Source organism: Clarias gariepinus, chromosome 25, assembly GCF_024256425.1.
Source record: "Clarias gariepinus isolate MV-2021 ecotype Netherlands chromosome 25, CGAR_prim_01v2, whole genome shotgun sequence".
In the NCBI taxonomy this organism is placed as follows: domain Eukaryota; kingdom Metazoa; phylum Chordata; class Actinopteri; order Siluriformes; family Clariidae; genus Clarias; species Clarias gariepinus.
Genome location: NC_071124.1, coordinates 3,350,001 through 3,372,062, shown reverse-complemented (window position 1 = coordinate 3,372,062; position 22,062 = coordinate 3,350,001). Strand labels below are relative to the sequence as shown.

The window sequence follows — 22,062 nt, the reverse complement described above, 5'->3', positions numbered from 1 at the left end:
CCAATGACAGTAAGATCAATGATAGTAACATCAATAACATAAGCGCCAATGATGGTAAAATCAATGACATTAACACCAATGACAGTGACACTAATGATGGTAATACTACTGACGGTAACACCAGTGACGATAACACCAATGACATTAACACCAATGACGATAACACTAATGATGGTAACACTAATGACAGTAACACCAATGACGATAACACCAATGACATTAACACCAATGACGGTAACACCAATGACATTAACACCAATGACATTAACACCAATGACGTTAACACCAATGACATTAACACCAATGACGGTAACACCAATGACGGTAACACCAATGACGATAACACCAATGACGGTAACACCAATGACATTAACACCAATGACGTTAACACCAGTGACAATAACACCAATGACAATAACACCAATGACAATAACACCAATGACGATAAAACCAATGAAATTAACACCAATGACGATAACTCTAATGATCAGTAACACCAATGACATTAACAACAACAACAGTAACACCAATGACATTAGCAGCCATGACAGTAGCACTAATGACAGTAACACAAATTACATTAATACCAATGATATTTACACCAAGGACGGTAAAACCAATGACATTAACACCAATGACATTAACACCAATGACATTAATACCAATGACGGTAATGCAAACACACTGATCTACAATTCAACTGATCAATTTCACATTTCACACAACAACCCGCAATTGCTCATTTTGCACAATATGTATTACCTGTTATTTGCGCAAGAACTCTTTTCTATCTTTGCTGCTACTTGTTTGCACATCGGCTGGCACACTTTGTTGTCTTTTGCTTTTTTTGTATAGTACGTAGATATTTTGGTTAATTAATGGTGTTAATTAACCAGCTAGTCGGCTAATGCGGTTTCTTAGTTAGCTAGTTAGTTTTGTTAATTTATATTCCATCCATGTAGCACCTTGGTCCAGGAGGAACATTGTTTCATTTCTCTGTGTCCTGAACTGTATATGGTTGAAATGACAATAAAACCAACTTGACTTGACCAATGATGGTGACACCAATGACAATTTAGAGAAAAAGCATAACTTTTTATAAAATAGCTTCCACGTGTAAAACTACATGGTTTTCAATTATGTCCAAATAAAAAAATTATTAGATGTAATCAGTTTTTACTCTATGTCCAAGTTATAATTATAAAATAAATAACATCAATGATAGACTTAAAACATTTGCATAAAACTGCAAAATTAATGATGACATTTCTAAACAAATAAAGAGACACAGCTTTAAGACAGCTTTCTGACATAGTGCTCTGAAAAATGTCAAATTGTCAAATGTATTTCAAAATGTAAAAAATCAGGGTACAGAGATCACAGACCCAGCTGTCTGTGTGATCTTTTCACATTTTGGATTAGACATTAGTAAGACAATTACTACTATTATTATTCAGGATTTGTGTCACTCATCAGCAATACGGAACTGCACTCAGATTTAATCTTTAATCAGTTTATTTTTTAAAAATATAAAAATGTACAGCACATTCATATCAAACATCGGGTATAACATTTCTACAGTGAGTTTATGTACAACAGTCTCATGCACAATATTTTAAGGTTTGACACACAAGAAGATTTAATTACAACTGAATTACAACACCATAGCGTCTGCATTAATATAAATTATTTCAGTTTGAATCATTAGCCATTAAAGCAACACTGAAGTGAACAGACAGACGCAGACGCAGACACAGACGCTTTAACGCTGTCACACTGAAGGGAGCTCTTAGAAATCATATCATTGCAAGATTGGGATGATTATCATGAATTATGTTTTATAATACATTTATAAACAAAACAAAACATGTTTATAAAATCTCACTGCTGTCCGGTTAAATTTCACTTTGTAGGCGACACTTATTTGACTCAATCTCTCTGTGTTTATTTATAAAACATTACTTAACAATAAATGAATGTGGCTCAGTGGTAGGTCTGTCCACAAGGCCCGGGTTCAATTCCGAGCCAACGCCCAAACCCCAGTGACCGGTCCAAAGCCTGGATAAAATCCTGGGAGGGTTACATCAAGAAGGGCATCCGGCGTAAAACCTGTGCCAGAGTTGTGTTCGGATCAGGTGGCTAACTGATGAAAGACTAATTAGACAATAAATTAATGTCACTGAATCATCCTCTGTTGGGAAACGCCCAGGGGAACTCCTCAGGAGACGGGGATCGGGTGATTTTGTACAAGGTAGTGTTGGGAATTCGGTGTTTTTTTTTTTCCGTGAGTCATTTCAAATTAATAGAAGGTGATAAAAGGGATGTAAGTCAAACGTGTCAGCGCTATACCTGGTCAGACTTTAAGATGGGATTTAATTAACGAAATGCAGACTTGTCAAATATAAAATAATAGTTGAAAAGAAAGAAAGAGTTTCCCAGCAAATAAGTTTGATTCAATTCCATCACAAGAGACGTGGCTCTGTCTACAGAAGAAAAGAAAAAGTAATGGCCTCCTATATGCGAAGACCTGATCGAAGATTTGATCTGTTCACGAGCAACACATGACTGTCGGCTAAAGTTTGACGATGAACACAACCGCAGCACAAATTTTTGTGGAAGGTATAAAGTAAACTGAGGAATGATTATGGATGGTACTATTGAATACATTTCCAGCTCAGTGAGTCTATCAGAAGTGCCGGATTATAAACCCATCACCATCGTACAGTGGCTCCGTGTCATTTAGTCTTCTTCATCAGTGCCATTACGATACCAAGAGTTACCTTTTAAAATAAAATAAAAAAATAAAATAAAAATCACCACTATAATCACGTATCATTTTTACAAGCAAGCAGATAAAACTTCAATTTGAAGAAGCCGTTTTTGATCTTGCTTAAACAAACGTAAGCAAGCTGCATAAAATACTATACATTTACATCTATACACGAGTTCGTCCCCAAAGCATGGCTGTTCTTTCGGCGAGTATAAATAATAATAGAAGGGGTGCGCGGGGTGGGGGGGTGGAGGGGGCGTGGCTCAGGGCTGCTGCTGGTACTGCCCCTCGGTGGCCGTGTAGAAGTCGTCCAGTACGCTCTGCATGTAGTCGAAGGTGGGTCGGTCCTCGGGTTTATTTTTCCAGCAGGTGTTCATGATGTCGTACAGTTCGGGGGGACAGTTTTCCGGCCGGGGCATGCGGTAGCCGCGCTGCACAGACGACATGACCTCGCTGTTGCTCATTCCTAAGGAGAGAAAGAGAAAAGCATTCAGGAACCTTGAATAGATCTAGATATATTTAACAATTTGTCACTTTTCAGCACACTTAATGACAGATCTGATCCAACCTGAAAAGCAGGAAATAAATTATTTAACCGTAAAACTACTTAAACATTCATTATACCAATACGTTCATTAACTCCAAATTATTACGCAATATTAACATTATGTCGACCTTGATAATAACGAATACATCCACCTATGTGTTTCCATGACTAATATGAAGAAGAAAAATGAGTGGTGTGTATTTATAACCTGTATTGTTCCTGTGTAGATCCCCTGTATATACTGAATATAATGTATATATACACGCTGGTTATTATTATATTTACACGGTCTATTTCAGGCTCATACAGTATCAGCACCCTGATGTGTCATCATCAAGTGCGCAGGTGAAAATATCGTGTTTATGAACGTTTATAATACTCTAATATCAAGATGTCAAACGTACGGCACAGTCATAAAGGATCTAACGGCGGCTCTGAGGGATTGTAAAGTGCAATATTACTGTGCAATAATCACTGATTAGCACTTAAGTCTGTGTTTTAATGTGAGTGTTTTATATTGGGTAACATCACTTATTTTAAAAATAATGGTATTTATTTATTTGTTTGTATGTTTGTTTATTTATTCACTCATGTGACTTGTTAAGTAGTAAATGCGTTTTTTTTTTCATGTGTGTATTCGTATTTTTGTGTTGGTGTTTTTAGGTGCTGTCTTATTTTGTATCAAAGTACAAAACACGGGTATCACACTATTACGGGATTGTACTCAATATTGTTGTACTAGTATAGGGACAATACAGTGAACTTTAAACGTTAAACATTTAAATCCATTAAACCTTCTTTCAAAAAAAAACTTCAATGTAATTAAACTGAATTTTCTTAGTTTAGCTAGTCACTGTTTTTCCACTAGGGGGCGACAAACATAAGAGACATTATTGCTTGTAATAGAGCAATAAACATGATTTCACTATCTAGGTGAAGATTTTTACTCTAACTAATGTAACTAATATAATTCTGATAAAATCCAGGTCCAAAATTAAAACATGAAAAAAAAAACTAAACTATTTTATGAATTTAAATCGAAGATCAGTTTTAAGATTCAAGAGTTTAGTTTCATGATTTGATAACGATGGTAGGCTTCAGGTTCGATTCCCTCCTCGGGGTCTGTGTGCGTTTGCATGTTCTCGCCGTGCTTGGTGGGTTCCCTCAGGGTCCTCCGGTTTTCCTGCCCGTAGTGTGTGAATGTGCTTGTGAATGCTAACATTGTTGTAAAAGTGGGATTTAATATAACGCCCTCTGCAGTGTCCAGCAGAGGGCGATGCAGCATTAAAACCTTTACATCTTATTAGCACAAAGATAGAACAGGAGAAAAAAAACAAACATTAAATACCCGGATAAGGGATTTTCCCGTATGTGATAATTTCATAGATGAGAATCCCGAAGGACCACATGTCAGACTTGATGGTGAAGGAACCGTAATTGATCGCCTCCGGTGCAGTCCACTTGATAGGGAACTTCGCTCCTATAAGACAATTTAGCAAAACGTTAGCACTGCGGGAGGATCGTCACTCACAGAGAACTGTCTCCTTCATCCAACATCACGCACACACCTTCTCTAGCCGTGTACTGATCGTCCTCGATGACCCTGGCCAAGCCGAAGTCTGCGATCTTACACAGCAGGCTCTCGGACACCAGCACGTTGGCGGCTCTCAGATCTCGGTGGATGTAATTCTTCTTCTCGATGTAGGCCATGCCTTCTGCTATCTGCACACACCGTCATATAAACAACATGTCAATTCTAAAGTAAGTGTGAATGTTAGGGTAGAATCATCATCACTCCTGTATAGTCCTACAGGTGGGACACCATGAACTATTCACACAGCATCCCGTGTGGTGGGAGTGAAGATCAAAGGCCAATTAAGGCACAGGACACACCCCAGATACTGCTCGGTATAAATGTATCAGTACCTAGGTATCGTGATAATAAGTGATAATCAAGTGATCCCGGGTGATTCCCATCAGTATATGATGGTTTTAATGGAAGGAGTCTCTAGTTTCAGTGATTTGCAAAAAACTTGCAAATCTTTTTAACATATTCATGTTTTTTTTTTTTCAACCACTTTCATCTTTTTTAGCTTTTCAACATATAATTTTTAACAATAATGAGAACTTCTTCATGGAAGGTCTATTATATGTAGCTATAAATGTCTAAAAAGGCTGTCTTATAGAAATAGAACCACCTACGAGGTGGTAAGAGAAGCTGCTCGGTTCGAATCCCGTATGCGTTTTGTGCCTAAATACACGATAACTGTTTGGCAAATTATAATCAAAGGATATTTGATACGTTGCTCTTTGATACTTGCCATACAATACATTCGCGCTGTATATCAGAAGGTTGTGAGTTCAAAGCCCAGAACTGACAAAGAAAGCCAAGCCCAAACACCAAAGCCTAGACACGACTCTGCAAACAGACCGCGCCTCGTTAAATAAATGAATAAACATCCAGCGGAAAAACCGCTGACCTTTGCATGTTGACTGAAGTTTTAATTCTCTCCAGAACAACCGAATCTAACCACCACGCTTTATTGGAGCCGAGCTAACGCACTCTGGTCTGAACTGAGACACGCCGAAAGTTTCTCTTCTCCTTCAGTGTCCACGTTCCGTCTCAGAAACAGGATGTCGAAAGCTGACTCTCAGGGAAAAAAAAACAACTCTGAGCAATTTTAGAGAAATCCAAAAGCGAAATTTAATTCCAAGAATCATCCCTGCTCTTGTTTCGTTTCGTTTTTTTCTTTTTCCTTTAAATCTGGGGCAGTGGAGGCTCAGAGGGCTAAGGCGCCGAGTTACTGATCGGAAGGTCGGCGGTTCGATCCCCAGCTCCACCAGGTCGCCACTGTTGGGCGCTTGAGCGAGGCCCTTAACCCTATCTGCTCCAGGGGGCGCTGTATCATGGCTGACCCTGAGCTCTGACCCCAGTCACGGTGGGATGTGCGAAGAAGCAATTTCACTCTGCTGTAATGTGTATGTGACAAATTAACTTAACTTTGAACAGAGACAGGCGCTGACACCACGATCAAAAATAATAAAACTATAATAAACCGAGGTCGATCCGAAGATCTTAAAATCGATTAGACCTTTCTGTGCTTGACGGTCGCTTCCTGTTGCAAATGAAACACTTTCTTTGGCCCATTTATAACGACAGACTTCACACCAAAGTACTGGTTCCTCTTTTTTTAATGGAAATAGTGACATCAGCGTTTCCAAACCCTGCACGCAAGTACGCCCCAGATGCCCGATCTTACGACACGACAAAAGAGGAAGAAGACAAAACAACGACTAAAAGAAAAATCTTTTCAGTAAGCACATTTAACGTTCTTTTTATAATTTTTTTTATAATTTTTTTTTAATTAATTTTTTTATATACCTGAGCTGAGAAATCGATCAGTTTGGGAAGCTGTAAATTGGAGCCGCCGCTGCTTTTCAAGAAATCCAGCAAGCTTCCTGGAAAGAGAAGGAAATAAAAAGATCAAGAATCATTAAACAATCCATGAGACAATTTTTTTTTTACATCATCATCATCATCATCATTATAGCTTTAATGACCATAATATACTGTATTGTTCAATACACAAGGAATAAAAAGGAAAACAATCAACAACCAGATGGTGTGATGAATCAGAGTCTCCGTTACAACCCAGTAGCTGATTATTTTACTACGATTTATCTGGATATAATTGTCGTAGAACATCAAAGAAACAAGTTTATGGTTTCATTGATGGAACAAAACGCTCGTTTCTTTAACCAGACTCACTTATTTCTCTCTCTCTCTCTATTCTAAACTAAAATACATAATCAAACATGCTTTTCATGTTGCAGAGAAACTGGAAATAAGTGTGACCTCATCTGTCTTGAGAATGTTGATAAAAGACCTGATATTGGAGACTATTTAACACTTACATAAGTGTTAAATAAACATCTAAAAAAAAATTTTAAATTCCATTATATCACTAACGAAAGAACGTCACCAAGCACGAGGAGAACATGTAAACTCCATGCACGCAGACCCCGAGGCGGGAATCGAACCCAGACCCTGGAGGTGTGGGCCGACGGTGCTACCCACCACGCCGCAGTGCCGCCTCCATCTAATCAATGGCTTAATTTATACCCTGTCTCCGAATTCATCCGCTATACAAATGCCAGTAAACAAGCCGTTGCTATGGAAACGATAACACATTTGACCGTAAACAAGACGTCAACAAGGGCTGAGCACGATCAATCAAAAATGTTTTTAAAGAGAAGTGTGTGTGTGTGAGACGTGTCAATACCGTTAGCCATGAACTCTGTGATGATGTAGATGGGCTCGCATTTGGTGACGACGGCGTAGAGGCGAACGAGCCGGTCGTGCTGGAGCGTCTTCATCAGGTTCGCTTCCTCCAGGAACGCCTCGACCGACATGGTGCCCTGCTTCAGCGTCTTCACCGCCACCTTGGTGCTGTTGTTGTAATACGCTGTGAAAACATCAGGTCATAAGGTCACCGTCTCCCCGTCGGGTCGCGCTCAAGACAAGGACGTCAGGAATCGGTACGAATCTCGCTTGGGTGAAAAGCAGCCTGTTGCGCAAAGCTACAGGACTTCATCTTTTCATTTTGGTTTCTTTTCTCTTTCGGGTTACTATAATTTTTTGGTTAGAGTAACACACACACACACACACACACTCCCTTATTTCTCAACACTGGTGAGTCAAGATAAAGAGATATACCGTATAATATGTTTAAACTGAATAATGTTACGGATGTCGTCACGTCTCGGAATGTTGCGCTCAACATCTCCGCCTCCGCGGATTTTCCCGTACGTGCTCAGACATTTCTCAGTTAACAGGAACCCCGCCGGTCCTGCGACTAGCACTGCGGCTAGTTAGTCACCTAGCATAATGTGTTACGTTAACAATAAGTGAAAAGCACATCATTTAGTTAGTTTAGTCAAATGGACAGCTCACAAGTCTCCTAGTGTCCCCCCAGACTGTCCCACTCTAAAACTGTCCCACTCTAAACTTTTCCTTTAAATATCCATCCATGCATCACACTTCCCAGGACGCGTACGTCTGATTTTATCTACAGCTTTATTTCGTACATCAATACTGCATAACTATGACACAAGAAATCCAGGATTGGACGCAAGAAATAATTTTATAACAATAACAACAAAACAGAATTAGCGACAGTAAATGCTAAAAGAGCTCTTCTCCAAAAGCAGGATTGTGTTAGAATAAAAAAGAAAATGTTATTTAACTAAATTATGAGCCGTAACGTGAATGAATATTACGTTAGTGCTGAGTAACTAGCTAGCTAGAGACTTGCAACATCTTTCCGCGGGACACCGCGGCTAATTCTACTGTAACTCGTGACTAACTGGAAGCGATGATCAGTGCCCGGGATGATTCATAAGTTGCTGCTCAAATTCACGTTTTTTCGCAGAAGACCTGACTCACGTGACATTTGCTTTTAAAACCATTTCAGACGTGTTAGACATTTCAGACGACATTTTGGAGTAACTAATATCACTTCTTCTTTTTTTTTATTCTTGGACAGTGTGTGTGATCTTCTTTACTGCTTATGCTTATGCAGCGTTTATTACCTTCACATGTTGCTTTTACAATGACTTTAGTAAGGAAACTTTGAGATGAATCTATTTTCATTGATTTCTTTTTTTTTTTAAATAATTTGCATAAACAAAAAGGTTTAAATGCCTGTAGATTTTCCAGACTGCAATGTAAATCACTTTAGCGTATCATCCGCCAAATACAGTCTCCCATCATCTTTTAGCGACCGGCGTTCACAGTCCGGTATGCTGAAATAGTATTGTACGCTTCAGACTTTTCTTTGCGGTTCTCTTTCTGTCGATAAACTCACCACATAGACAGCGGAACGTCTCTTGCAGCTTCTTGATGCTATCTCTGATTTTTTTTCACTTACACAGCTAGATCCAAACTAAAGTGGTTAGAGTTGAGCTTTATTATCTTGCTAGTGCTACGGTATGATGGACGCCTTTTGTTGGACTTCAGAACCGGTTCACTTCTTCAAGGCAGGAAACGTTTCTGCTCGATATTGACATGAGAGCATCACGCAGGCGCTGCAGATTTGTCGGCTGCACTTCCATGATGCTGATCTTCCGTTACAACACGCTCTAAAGTCGCTATATTGGGGTGAGATCTGGTGACTCTGGAGGATGTGTAGTACAGTGACCTCACGGTCATCTTCAAGAAACCAGTTTGAGTTCAGCTTTGTGGATGGACACGCTCGGCAACAATACTCAGGCAGGCTGTGGAGGTTAAATCGTGCTCAATTGGTACTAAGGGGCCCAAGGTTTGCCAAGAAAGTTTTTTGGGGATTTGTTTGGATCCATGCTTTCATGTTTTTTACGCCGAATTCTGACCCGACCATCCGAATGTGGCAGCAGAAATCAGACGAGTCTCTTTTCAGACCAGGATACATTTTTTCCAGTTCAAAGTTTTCTATTGTCCAATTATGGTGAGCCCAAGCGAACTGCAGCCTCGGTTTCCTGATTCCTGATTCAAATTCTGTACAATATTCAATAGCAAAAGACTCTTTTCTATTTTTAAGCACCTTTGGAGATGGATATACAGTACGCTTTAATGCACACTACCAGGAAAGTATGCAAACACAAAGTGCTGGATCATGATAAGCGATGTTATGACGCTCATTCGGACAAAGCCAGTTGATAAGTTGTTTCTATACTTGTAATTATTATTGAAATTATTATATATCTTTTAAATTATTTATCGTTACTTATTTATTGTGTCCTAGCTCCCTTTTATTTTTGTTGTTGTTGTTGTTTTTTGGCCAGGGTTGGGAGTGGTGTGTTTTTTAACATTTAAAGTTAACTTCTTGTATTTTCTTATTTTTCCGCTTTAAAAATAAAATTCTGTAAATCCTTTATTACTGTTTTGTACACTTGATACTATGTGCTTCATTAGTCTCCTAATAAAAATACCATGAAAAAGTAAAACTATTATGTTTTCTTTGATGTTATTAGTAGTAGTAGGATTATTCCGGGTTAAAACTGGCTGTTTCTCATACTGTAAACTATTGAGCATGAGGCACAGCAAGCGACGCATATTGCCGACTGGGGGTGCCAATACTTTTGGTTTCTGTCCTTCTTAAGAGCAAATTTCCAACAAACAATAAGAAAAAAACTGTGTTTTCTCATGATGTAATCTCAAGCGCTAGTCTGTCGGGAAGGAAGTGACCACAGCGTCGTTACTGTATGCAGTGAACATGATGGATTTTACATGAGAAAATGTAAATAAAAACATTATTATTGATTCTAGAACGAAATATTGAGCAACATTACTATGGGTATATAAATTAAATAATAATAATAGCCAGAAATATTTGAAATTATTTAAAATTTTGGATTTTTCAATGGCCCCCCCCGTGAAAAACGTGCAACATGTCCTAGCCTAGAGAACATTAGACACTACAGTAACGCTCCAGACGCTTTAATGCTGCTAATGTCGGCTCATGTAATCGCAGTGATTAGGGGCCCAGGCACCATAAGCAGATGAGTGCAGGAAGCAGATCTATCGATTCAGCCACCTGCAGCTTTTAGATCTGGCACTGCACCGGCGGCACGTCATGAGGAAACATCTTGAGGTATATTTGCAAACTCGACCGCTTCCTGCAATTCATCACGCCTGCCAAGAGGGAAGAAGCGGTGAGAATAATAATGGAAAAATAAACTCGAATGCAAATCCACCGCCCGACCGCACCACAGCTTCCCTCTTCGATCTTCCTGATAAGTGCCAGTGTGGGGCAGGTGCTCGGCTCACAGGCTTCCATTCAAAACAAGAAACGTTTAAATTAAAGCTGACGGCGGTCTAAAGATGAGGTTGTTCCAAAGCTACGCTCGCTATTAAGGAGTTTAAAAATGTGGATTTTTGGACTGATTCGTGAGCGTGCTTTAGTGTAAAATAATGCAAATGAACACACACACACACACACACACACACACACACATCTGTCACTCAATCGAAGATGCAGTTACTTAACTCATTTGTTAGGTTATGAAACTTCACTAAAACATGGAGCAGTTCCTGTATTTTGTCACATTGAGGTTAAAATCCTCAACTCACCCATCCACACCTCTCCGAACTGCCCCGCCCCGAGCTTCTTCACCATCTTGATGGACTCTTTCGAGATCTCCCATGCATCTTTATCCCATGGTTTCTGCGCTTTGGGCTTTTCACACGCCCTCTCCAGTTTACGACACAACCCATCTGATTGCTCTGTAATAAAACACACGTAAACACTCAAAAATAAAATAAAAACTACTACTACTAATATGACTTTTAGTTTCTACTACTTCTGCTACTACAGAACCATGTAGCAATGGCTGCTTTTTATTACAATCCAAAGCTGCCGTATTGAAATGCTACCTACTGTGGTAATGATGGATCATTTTCGTAATATCTGGGAATGTAATTTTAGGGGAGATGTAGTAGCCGCCGTTGTCCAGACTCCGGATTTTGTAATGTTTTACAACGTCTGACCCCTGGGGACCCACGTCTCGGATGGACAGCGAGTAGCTTCCTGTAAAAAAGGAAACACAGGGAATGTTGGAAGCAGAAAGCATGGGGTCTATGGTATCTACAAGAGTGATGTCATAGTGTTTATGAGAAAATGACCACGAGAAATGCGAAGTGTAGGGGAAGTCTGGCTAATTTCGGACCTACTTGAAACCTCCCAGCCTATTTATAGAGATAAATAAAACATTTTCTCGTTTTATTGCAAAAAAATATGACGTTAGCAAGTAAAATATTCTTTCACACTAGCCATCTTTATATAGTCTTTAAAAATAAATTTACAACAAACCAAATATAAGCATATTTCTAATATAGAATATAGTCTTATATTTTGTATAAATTTATCCACACTTTCTTAATATTAAGACCACGAACCAAATATGACTATAAGATGATTAAGCTCATTTCTAGTCAAATGTTATTAAAATTGCAAGCGAAAATGTCTTGTTCTACTGCCAGTTAATTTTCTTTTTTTAAGAAATATATTCATAAAAACTACCAAAATCATGTGTCGATAGAAAAAAAAATTACCTTGCAATTTGAATAAACTTTGACTAGAAATAACATAATAATCTGTTATAATACAATAAATTTGGTTTGTTACTATATTTAAAATTGCTATCATTTATCGCAGTAATGCTTCTTGTGAATGATGTGTGTAAGTATAATCATTACTTTAGTCATAAACTATAAAAAAAAAACGTGATTTTCAGATAAATCAAGATTTTTATTAACCAACACGTTAAATGCTGCTGGAGACGTGATCTTAGATAATTACTTAACATTTACGTTTATACAAGTAAATTATACAGATGTTACTAAGACTTCCGTTAATCACTCAAGTTTATAATATTATTTTTATTAATATATAAATTTTTGATGCTTTATAAAGAGGGTAATTTTGGACATTAGGATTTACCCCAACAGACACGTCAGTCTTGTTATACGCTGTTTGAAACATTTTATTTTTAGTAAGCGGAATTTTCTTACTATTTGCATCTGTATAACAACATGTATATCATTCAGTTTGTCGCATTTTAGCTTCGCCAAGAACTTACATGAAAAAAGGCAACAGCTTTAAGTATGTCTATAAATGTCTTGAAATTTATTACATTTTCATTTAGTACTTTAAATATAATCCAAAAATTTTAACAACTGCAGTAAACACATCAGTATTGCTAATATTTAGAATATTTAACCTGGCTGTTACAAACGCAGAATGAATTTTTCAAGAAACCGGCTGAAATTACCCTTACCTTAAATTACCTAAATACTTAAATTACTTCACCTGCGTACAGAGTAAATTTAGCCGCTTGAAGACTTTTAGCATTAACTTTCCAACATGTCTGAGAGTAACATTGCTATTTATGTTAATTTTATACTTTTTCCTTTATTATAAAACCTTTAGCTACATTGTTTGTCTTTAGCTAGCTAAAACAGAAGGCTTAATCTGAGAGACTTCTGTTACTGACAGAGACTTCTATCATTAAACACACTGTATCTGAGAGAAACGTTAATATTCCTGATAGTTTTCTCCCTTTTCCTTTATCATTACACTTTTATATCACTACACAATGAAGTGCTACTTTCTAGCTCGCTAAATCATCAGGCTGAGGCAGGAGCTAGCTAACATCTTTAAAAAGCTTTACACATTTTGTGGCCACATTATAAATAGCAAAATAAAAAAATAAATATGTGTTATATATAAATATCTCATTAAAAAAAAAATTTTGTAAGTGAACAAAGTGTTGAAACCTTTGGACGTCTCGCTCTCGCGGATAAGGTACGACCCGGGTTTGTTAGCAGGCGCTAGCAGTTGTCGTTCTGCATCTTTTCTTGTAATATCTTTGAAGAACCATCTGAAAAGCAGCCATAAAGAAAATAAATCAATAAATAAACAACTCTTGGAAAACTCTCCTCAGTTCAGTTTCTACGTAAAGCTAATTATTTGCTAGCAAACAGTGAAGACGTATTCTTTCCTCCTTAATAGTTCAGGGTTTTTGGATTCCAAAAAATGTTCTGGTTGGAATGTTTTGCAAAGTTTTAGAGATGAGAATCTTTCTTAACAGTAGCAGGTCTAAGATGTGAACAGTTATTAGCATGATGGCGTAGTGATTAGCACTATTGCCTCGCACCTCCAGGGTCTGGGTTAGATTGGGTTAGATGCCTTGTGGTCTGTGTGCATGGAGTTCGCATGTTCTCCCTGTGCTTGGTGGGTTTCCTCCGGGGTACTCCGGTTTCCTCCCACAGTCCAAAGACATGCAGATTAGGCTAAATTGTATTGACTAAATACAATGTTAATCGACGTTGGCCTCCACGACCCCGACTTGGATTACAGAGGTTTCTAGATGATGATGATGATGATGATGACTACGCGAAGCCCGAAAATCACAGCTTGGTGGTGCTGGGGGAACTTTTTTTATGGGAAGCTGATTCGCCCCTACCACCCCAGACACCAAGGAGCTACTCCACACACCGATGTTCCTGTTTGACTGAGTCGGATGTATTACATTTGGGATGGAAAAACCCTGGGACAGTTAAACATTACAGCACTTACTCCTCTGTCTCCATGGTGTCGACCTGGGCGACGTAATTGGACGGGATGAAACCTTCTTTCTTTGTGCTCAGAGATTTGGCCTTCCACCATTCGCCATGCCTGCACAATAATAATAATAAATTATTTTTAAAACAGCATCTAGGACAGTGCAGGTAAAAAAACATATTAAAATATCAACAAATAGACGCAAGCCATGATGTAGTACGCTTACTCTTCAAGAACCTTCAACTTCTCCCCTTTCTTAAATCCCAGATCGTCCTGATGGATCGCCTCGTACGCATACAGCGAGACGACTATTTTGCCATTTTGCTCATGTTGCTCTTTGGGAGAAAAGAAAAAGCGGTCTGTTAAAAAAAAAATAATAATCCGTCAGCCATTTAAAAAGTATTTGCTAAATATTAATCGTGTCAAACCTTCCATTTGCTGGAATCTCTGTCCAGGTAAGAGTCCTGACGGAGGAGAAGTACTCTGCAACACGACAAGCAAGAATGAAAATCTCAGACAGTGAGATAAGGATGTTTTCATAATTGGTGTTTTTGTTTTTGGCATTGTAGAAATTTAAGATCCGCTTGTCAGACTCATGTAAAATCTTTATTCCATTAAATAATCCTAATCTAGACAGAAAGCTAGGTTACTATTTAGTCCAGATGTCCTACCACATTAAGTCTCTCCACTATTCTAGACTGTGGTCTAATTTTATCTTCTATACATACCAAATCATTCATTTCTTTTCACACGCAGGTTACAGGTCACACCTCGTTAAAGAGCGAGACGTGCCCCTTCACACGTCGTTTAAAAAAGGGGAAAAATACACCAAGTGTGAAAGAGTTCTTGAAATAAGGAACTCCAATTAAGAAACGAAAGCTTATCTATGACGGACTAATCCAATTTTCACACTCGTCATTAGACTGATGTGATCTTAAAGCAATGGTCTGACAAGCCATAGTGAGTGAGAAGACTTTCCCCATACTGACTCACTACTTACTATAGTATGGGGTTTAGGGGAGGTTGGATCTCTCACATATACCGTTTTGTCAGGTTGTACAGGCTCACGCTTCTTCACACCAAACGAACCTCCACTCTGCCCATCGCTCAGCTTGGATTTTTTACAACCCATGGTTTCTGTCAGGGAGAACAGTAGAAGAGAAGAAGAGAAGAAGGTCAGGAACATGACGCTTAGACTGTAGCTAGAGATTCAATTCTTAGTCTACAAAATCTACAAAAACCATAAACACAAACGTCATTTTTCAATTCAATTAATTGGTATTTACAGTATATGACACTTTTAATAAAGGCCATTGTCAAAAAAGCAGCTTTAGAGAATCAAAAGAAAATTAGAGAAATGAGTTTGAAATGTGCGAGGACATTATATATTAATCAAAATGATCAGATCGTCCCTGAGAAACAGACCAAACGTAGAGAGAGAATGAGTGTGTACTGACGGCACATCCACCCACTGATCCAGGGACAGACTCCAGATCCACCACGATCCCGACCAGGAAGAAGCTCTTACTCATAAATACCTTTAAGTCTCTCTTTAATAAGCTATTAGGGTTTTTGTTTGTTGTTTTTTTTTATATTTATTACATTCAAAATGTATTTGTCTATCAATCAAAGTACAAATACATATATTTACGTATACATGTACAGTATGGATATATGGATTAATGGACATGGTATGTATTTTAGGCTATTATGTTTGTATTTATTTTTTTCCCCCAACATGTACTATAAAGCAAATTTGGTCAATTGATAAAACTTTTTTTATGTTTTATATTTATCATTGTTTTTTTTTATTAACTTTTTAAATTTATTATTTTTATGACATCCATCTATCCATCTAGGAACCTCCGAAGTCCAACTAGGGACAGTAAAGGCCAATGGTGACCATTGTATTCATTCCCACTATACGATCGTGGTAGGATCTCCACGCTACACACACACACACACACACTACGGGCAATTTGGGAACGCCAATTACCCTAATCTGCATGTTTTTGGACTGTGGGAGGAAACCGGGAAACCTGAAGGAAACCCACCAAGCAGGGGACGATCATGCAAACTCCACGCACACATCGAACCCGAGTGAGGCTTTGCGTTCAGGTTTACAGTAACCTACAGTAGGCTGTCACGGTTTCCTTCTGGCGCTAATTGATTTATCGTAGCTATCAATTTCCGTTTCCATCTTTATTACCCGAACAATCACTTTACACTTCATGTAAATATTATTCTCTTATTTAAAGTTTAAACTCGGTGAACGAAGTTTATTATAACACTGCTTCGGCTGTGGGATTTACACACGCGCGCACACACACACACACACACCTTAATCACAACAAGATTAAGTAATAAGGCCTTTGAAGATTAACTTCGGTTCATTTAATACATTTAGAGTGACTTGCATAAGTATTGACCCCCTCTCTCTTTTTTTTGTTTGGTTCTGGATTTAATGTGCGTATTTAAGATAAATAAATGAATAAATAAATAAATAAAATATATGAAATAATAAAGAGAATTTAATGTGTAATTCTATAATGTCGTACTTCCATCCTGTGCTACTCCAGGGTTAGATTTCAATCCTAACTTCGGGATCACGATAAAATATTGACGCGCTATAAAACAAAACAATAAACAAAACAAGCTGTAATTGCACTTTCAGGAAATCTTCTCTCAACACACATCCAAAAGCCCCGCTCTGTTTTTCAGTGAATACGCAGCACTTAATCAGTCACCTATACACACCAGGAGCAGGCAGGCACGGCGACCGGGCAAAATTAATTAAACAAAGGTATGCGGTGCTTGGATTTTATTTTGAACAACTTCCTCCTGGGAGCCGGGGGAATACGATTCTTAAACAGACTTCTTTCTTTCTTTCTTTCTTTCTTTCTTTTTGCTCCACTAGCTCACAGGAAAAGTCTAAACTCCTACTCATGACAGGCCTTGTGATGACAAGCACCGACTTACTGTACCCTTCCTGATCAGCCTTCACCATGCACTAGGCCAGAACTCTACAGATAAGATAATCTACTGTACATCCCACTCACACCCTACGCTCTGTGGCCATTTTATTAGGAACACCTGTACATCGATGCAGCGTTTGTCAGACAGTCACTGACGTGTCATGCAAATACAGGACAAGAGCTTCAGGCTATTTCTCACGACAAACACAAAAGGGGAAATTGTGCCAGTGCTGGTGCCAGGAGGACTGGCATTCCAGAACTTTTTATTTCTAACTAAACTACAAAACAAAACAGAAAGTTGATCACGGGGACAAATAAGAACGGAAGCAAAAGAAGCATCTCTAAAAATCAGTGTTAACTGTAATTAAGGAATTGAGATGGGCTGTGTCTAGACGAACACGAACACACGCACAGACACACGAGAGCTGTCTCCTATGTGGCTCGTCTGCGTATGCTAAAGGTTCACATTCTCAGAAAAATGATGTCATACTCTTGACTTGTATTCTCGACAACAGAAGCAGCAACTTTTTTTTTTTTTCACAGAAAAAAAAATAACAACTTTGTGAGCAGGAAAATAAAACCCCGCCTTTCTTGGTCTGTCCTGCGTATGACCTCGTCTAACGCGAAAACAGCTAGCTAGACCTAGCGTACTTTGACCAAAGTCGCTAAAATCCAAACGACCATTGCTAAGTGTACATACAGAGTAATGAAATGTGCAAAATGTGCTCATTAGGGTAGGTCTAATGAATGTGACCACTTCCTTATGAAGGATGAGGTTCGTGTCACAGCTGTGGCAGAGTTTCAGCCACTGCACTACTTTCATCTAGCGCACACACACACACACACACACACCTCAAAGCAAGAAGTAGACTGACGAAGATGCACATGATTAAAAACATTTTTCTTTTGAGAAGAAATTTCTTTAACATCTCGACTGAACCTGGTTAGCGAGTCAATAAATTATTGTAAATCCTTCACATGAGCAAAGTTAACAAATACATGAACAGGTGAGCAGAAACGTTAGACAATACAATAGAATTAAGGTTCATTTATTAGGACAGATGTAAAAGAAGGTATAGAAGGGAAGGATTTATTCCGCTCACGCTAAAACAAATCCGATGTCAGCTACATCAGGACGGGATCCCTTTCGAGTCGTAAGATTTCTTCCTCATGACTTCTCAGGAGGTTTTTCCTTGCTCCTGTTATCCCTGACCTACTCATCAAGGACAACTTTACAGTACAGTGTAAAAGTTTTGCCCCCACTTCGCTCATATTTCCTTCTAAACAGTCAGACTTTCTGGTATTTGAAGGTATTTGAAGGTTCTCATGTTCAGATGATGACAGATGATGATCAGGCCGGTGATGATGTCGATACCGCTGATGCTGAACGCTGAGTGGTCGGAACAGACGAGAGGGGAAATGAGGTCGCTGCTCAGGTTGTTACATAAACAACAGATTTTTACATTCTTTTTAAAAACTTTAGTCACTTCGCAGCCTGTCGCAGTAAACTATTTGTTCTCAATTTTTTTTAAATCTACATTATATAATTAAATTTAATCTTTAAAAAATAGGGGAGGGCGCAAGACTTTCGCACTGTATATTTCCATACTGCTGCTGTAAGCCAATAAAATCAATAATTAAAAATAAAACTAGGAAGTTAAAGGTGGAAAAAGGATAACGTTGGCTAGTCTGGTAATTCTAGATTTTTGCTGCAGTGAACAGGAATTTGAGGATAGTTTGATGTAAAGCAGGCGCTTCGTTTTATGAGGTGTTTTAACATCAGCGTTAGCACAATGGTTAAGGTTTTGAACTCCTGATCAGAAGGTCGCAGGTTCAAATCCCAACATCACCAAGTTGTCTAGCAAGGCTGTTATCCTTCAGCTAATCAGATGTAAAATAATATAAAATGTATGTCTCGCTGGATAAGGGTTGTACAAGGATATAAATATATCTGAATAAAGGTTGTTGCTGTAAATGAAATCTAATCCAGCACAGAGTAGAGATGGCAAAAAATATCGATTTGACGATGTATTGTGACACTGACTCCAAAATAAAATTCTCAAAAAGAATTTTCAATTAACATTTGTTTGCATTTAAGGTGGAAAAATGTTCATCTATAATCCCATAGGCGTCGTGCTCTAATCTATTTACACACTGGCATTTTGTTGTTTGTTTAGAACTGTAAGAAAACGAAACAAAAAACGCAATACTGACAGAATCGCAATACGAATCGAATTGGCACCTGGGCATCGCGATAATATCGTATCGGCCGGTCCCTGGTGATTCTCGTAGCTGCACAGCAGTAACTGGAGCAATAGCAAGTGCATTAACAATGAAAATTTTTGACCATTTTTGGTATCTTGAAATGAATGTAAAATTTGCAATCAATCAATCACCTAATAAGAATCTCCTGGTTCAGAGTTTGCAACAACAGGATGGACGCGTCCTCAGACACCCTCTACACTTTGCACATCTCAGCCTCCATCAATGCTGAACCCAGAGTCACACCCTTTACTAAAGACATTCGCAAACAATTTTCAACAGACTGAAACTAAACCCACATCAGCTTTCCGAGCAAAAATACTGCTGTCCACTTTGCACGCCGTGTCGTTAGGGAATCCCATGCAGCTGTCTAACAGGTTCGTTCACACTGCTGATTTCTTTCCTGTAAGGTGGCCAGGTTAAACATCTGCACCTCTCATCTGTGGTCGAAGCTACATTTTGTCAGCCGCGGTTAGTTTTAATGGTTTCGCTTTGTGTCAAACGGTACAGCAGGGGTCCATTGTTTTACTAAAAGTGTCTTAGTTTCACATAGCATGCGATACATACGGCCTATAGGTTGCAGTTATTTCATGCAAATTTCGTGTTGCTTAGCAACCTGCTGCCTTGTTTCCTTCCCTCTGACTCATCCACTTTATTCAAATAAAAATGTCTAATTATATTTGTAGCATTGTGTAAAGCAAAACTAAAACATACTTCCTTCTGCCGACAGCGCTGTCAGGAAATACATCTGATTTCCTTCTACATGTATATTAATTATTTTTTGGTTATTGTGTAAAGATCGCGTTAGACTTGTTCGGGGGGGTCGATTTATGGTTAAATCATTCAGAAGTGCGTACCAGTGCGGGAATCGGCTGGACGCTAGAAGAAAAGTGACACTGTATTTTTAGAAAGTTGTCAGAAGGCTTGTACAGCGGCCGCGTAGCCATAGATCGGCGCGTGTGACAGTGAAGCAGGCCACCCAAGCTGCATACTTCCTCCTCTGACCATCGTCTATGTGGGTTTCATTTTTTTTCGAACAGGAAGGAGTGATCAGAGCGAGGCAGCAAGAAATGTACCACAGAGGTTGCTCACACATCGGCCTTGAGCTCAGCGTTAGCCACAGAACGGTCTAAGTGCTAATCTGCTCATTAAGCCTGCTTCTCTAACTGACGCATTTATCTGCATCTGTGTTAGAGATGACGTCAAAGTTGTTATTATTATTATTATTCAAGTTCTTCTTATTATTCAAGAACCTGGTTCTTCAGGGTGACTTGCTTGACTTTGCTTCATAATGTTTGTGCTAGAGAAGTATCTATCTGATATCTAATGAAACCTTAATATTAATATTATCAGGTCGAATAAAATGAGAAATCATTAACAGTTGCCTTGATATGCAAGTAAGAGCGATAAAACACTCCAGGACATGCTGTTATATGTAAATCATTCACTTTGCGGTGATAACATTGGCTCCGTTCATGCATCATTATTTATCATCCTGTAAAAGCATGAGACTGAGTGTTTTATTGCTTCCATAATCTGGGCTTGGAACCACGGCAGAAGAACCTTCGACCTTACACGAAAAAATATTCGATAATCCGTTCAAAACGACACCAACGGCCTTGTACGAGACCTGACTGTACAGAGTAGATCTCAGTTAGAGTGAATAATACTCTGAATTGTCGTGCACACACATCTGATTATGAATAACGATCGATCTATTAATACATTCTCAGCTTTTAGTCTGATGTGCCGAGCAAGCGGATGGCAAGTTAAAAGCAACCCAAAGTCCACAAACAAGGTTTATCTTTCAAAAAAATACGATTCAAATAAATAAAAAAATCCCTTTTAGGAAGTCTGGAACAAGCGAAAAGACAAATAGAGATCTGATCTTTTTTTTTTTTTTTTTTTTTTTCTAAAGGAAAAATCAGTTTTAGGAAGAACAGACCACAAAACCCTCCAAAGCGTAGACACGTAAAAGAGGATTAAAAGTTTAAGAAGCAATGCAGACACAACCAAAGGGCCAGAGAGATCACTTTGGGAAGCAAAGACCCATGGAACAACATCGACGTGGAGGCTTTAAAGGTCCCTATGATAGAGATTAATGGAGATAAAATCAATTTTAGCCAACCACAGCCATCCAAAGTCTGCAGACTTACAAGGCTCCCCTTAAGGAAACTAAGAAACATCCAACACCGTCCGCATGGAGGCTTAGGAGTTCAGTACGACGCATGGATCCCGAGTAAAATCAGTTTTAAGCAGGGTAGATCTAAGAACAAATGGCCGGATTTTGAGAGTTTAGATCATTGGCCTTAAGAGTTTCTCATTAGACAGAATTCAAAGTAAAATCCACTTAGCCAGGACTGCGTGTATTTCCGAAGATCCAACGGGGAACCCTTACAGGAACTT

At 38.7% G+C, this 22,062-nt stretch overlaps 1 protein-coding gene across 2 annotated transcripts in view; it reads right to left on the bottom strand.

Moving 5' to 3' along the window:
- Nucleotides 1-3,012: 3,012 nt before the first annotated feature.
- Nucleotides 3,013-22,062, bottom strand: part of lyn (LYN proto-oncogene, Src family tyrosine kinase) — a 21,777-nt gene continuing 2,727 nt past the window's right edge. The window contains exons 2-13 of one of the 2 annotated variants that reach the window (XM_053486252.1): nucleotides 15,420-15,556; nucleotides 14,848-14,902; nucleotides 14,646-14,754; nucleotides 14,435-14,533; nucleotides 13,633-13,736; nucleotides 11,735-11,884; nucleotides 11,428-11,580; nucleotides 7,601-7,783; nucleotides 6,700-6,776; nucleotides 4,886-5,039; nucleotides 4,666-4,797; nucleotides 3,013-3,236 (exon numbers count right to left, since the gene is read on the bottom strand). In XM_053486252.1, coding sequence (XP_053342227.1) covers nucleotides 3,034-3,236; nucleotides 4,666-4,797; nucleotides 4,886-5,039; nucleotides 6,700-6,776; nucleotides 7,601-7,783; nucleotides 11,428-11,580; nucleotides 11,735-11,884; nucleotides 13,633-13,736; nucleotides 14,435-14,533; nucleotides 14,646-14,754; nucleotides 14,848-14,902; nucleotides 15,420-15,551 — 1,551 coding nt within the window. In that variant the 5' untranslated portion in view covers nucleotides 15,552-15,556 and the 3' untranslated portion in view covers nucleotides 3,013-3,033. The remainder of the gene's footprint in view (nucleotides 3,237-4,665; nucleotides 4,798-4,885; nucleotides 5,040-6,699; nucleotides 6,777-7,600; nucleotides 7,784-11,427; nucleotides 11,581-11,734; nucleotides 11,885-13,632; nucleotides 13,737-14,434; nucleotides 14,534-14,645; nucleotides 14,755-14,847; nucleotides 14,903-15,419; nucleotides 15,557-22,062) is intronic. The other variant, XM_053486253.1, reaches the window with a different exon arrangement.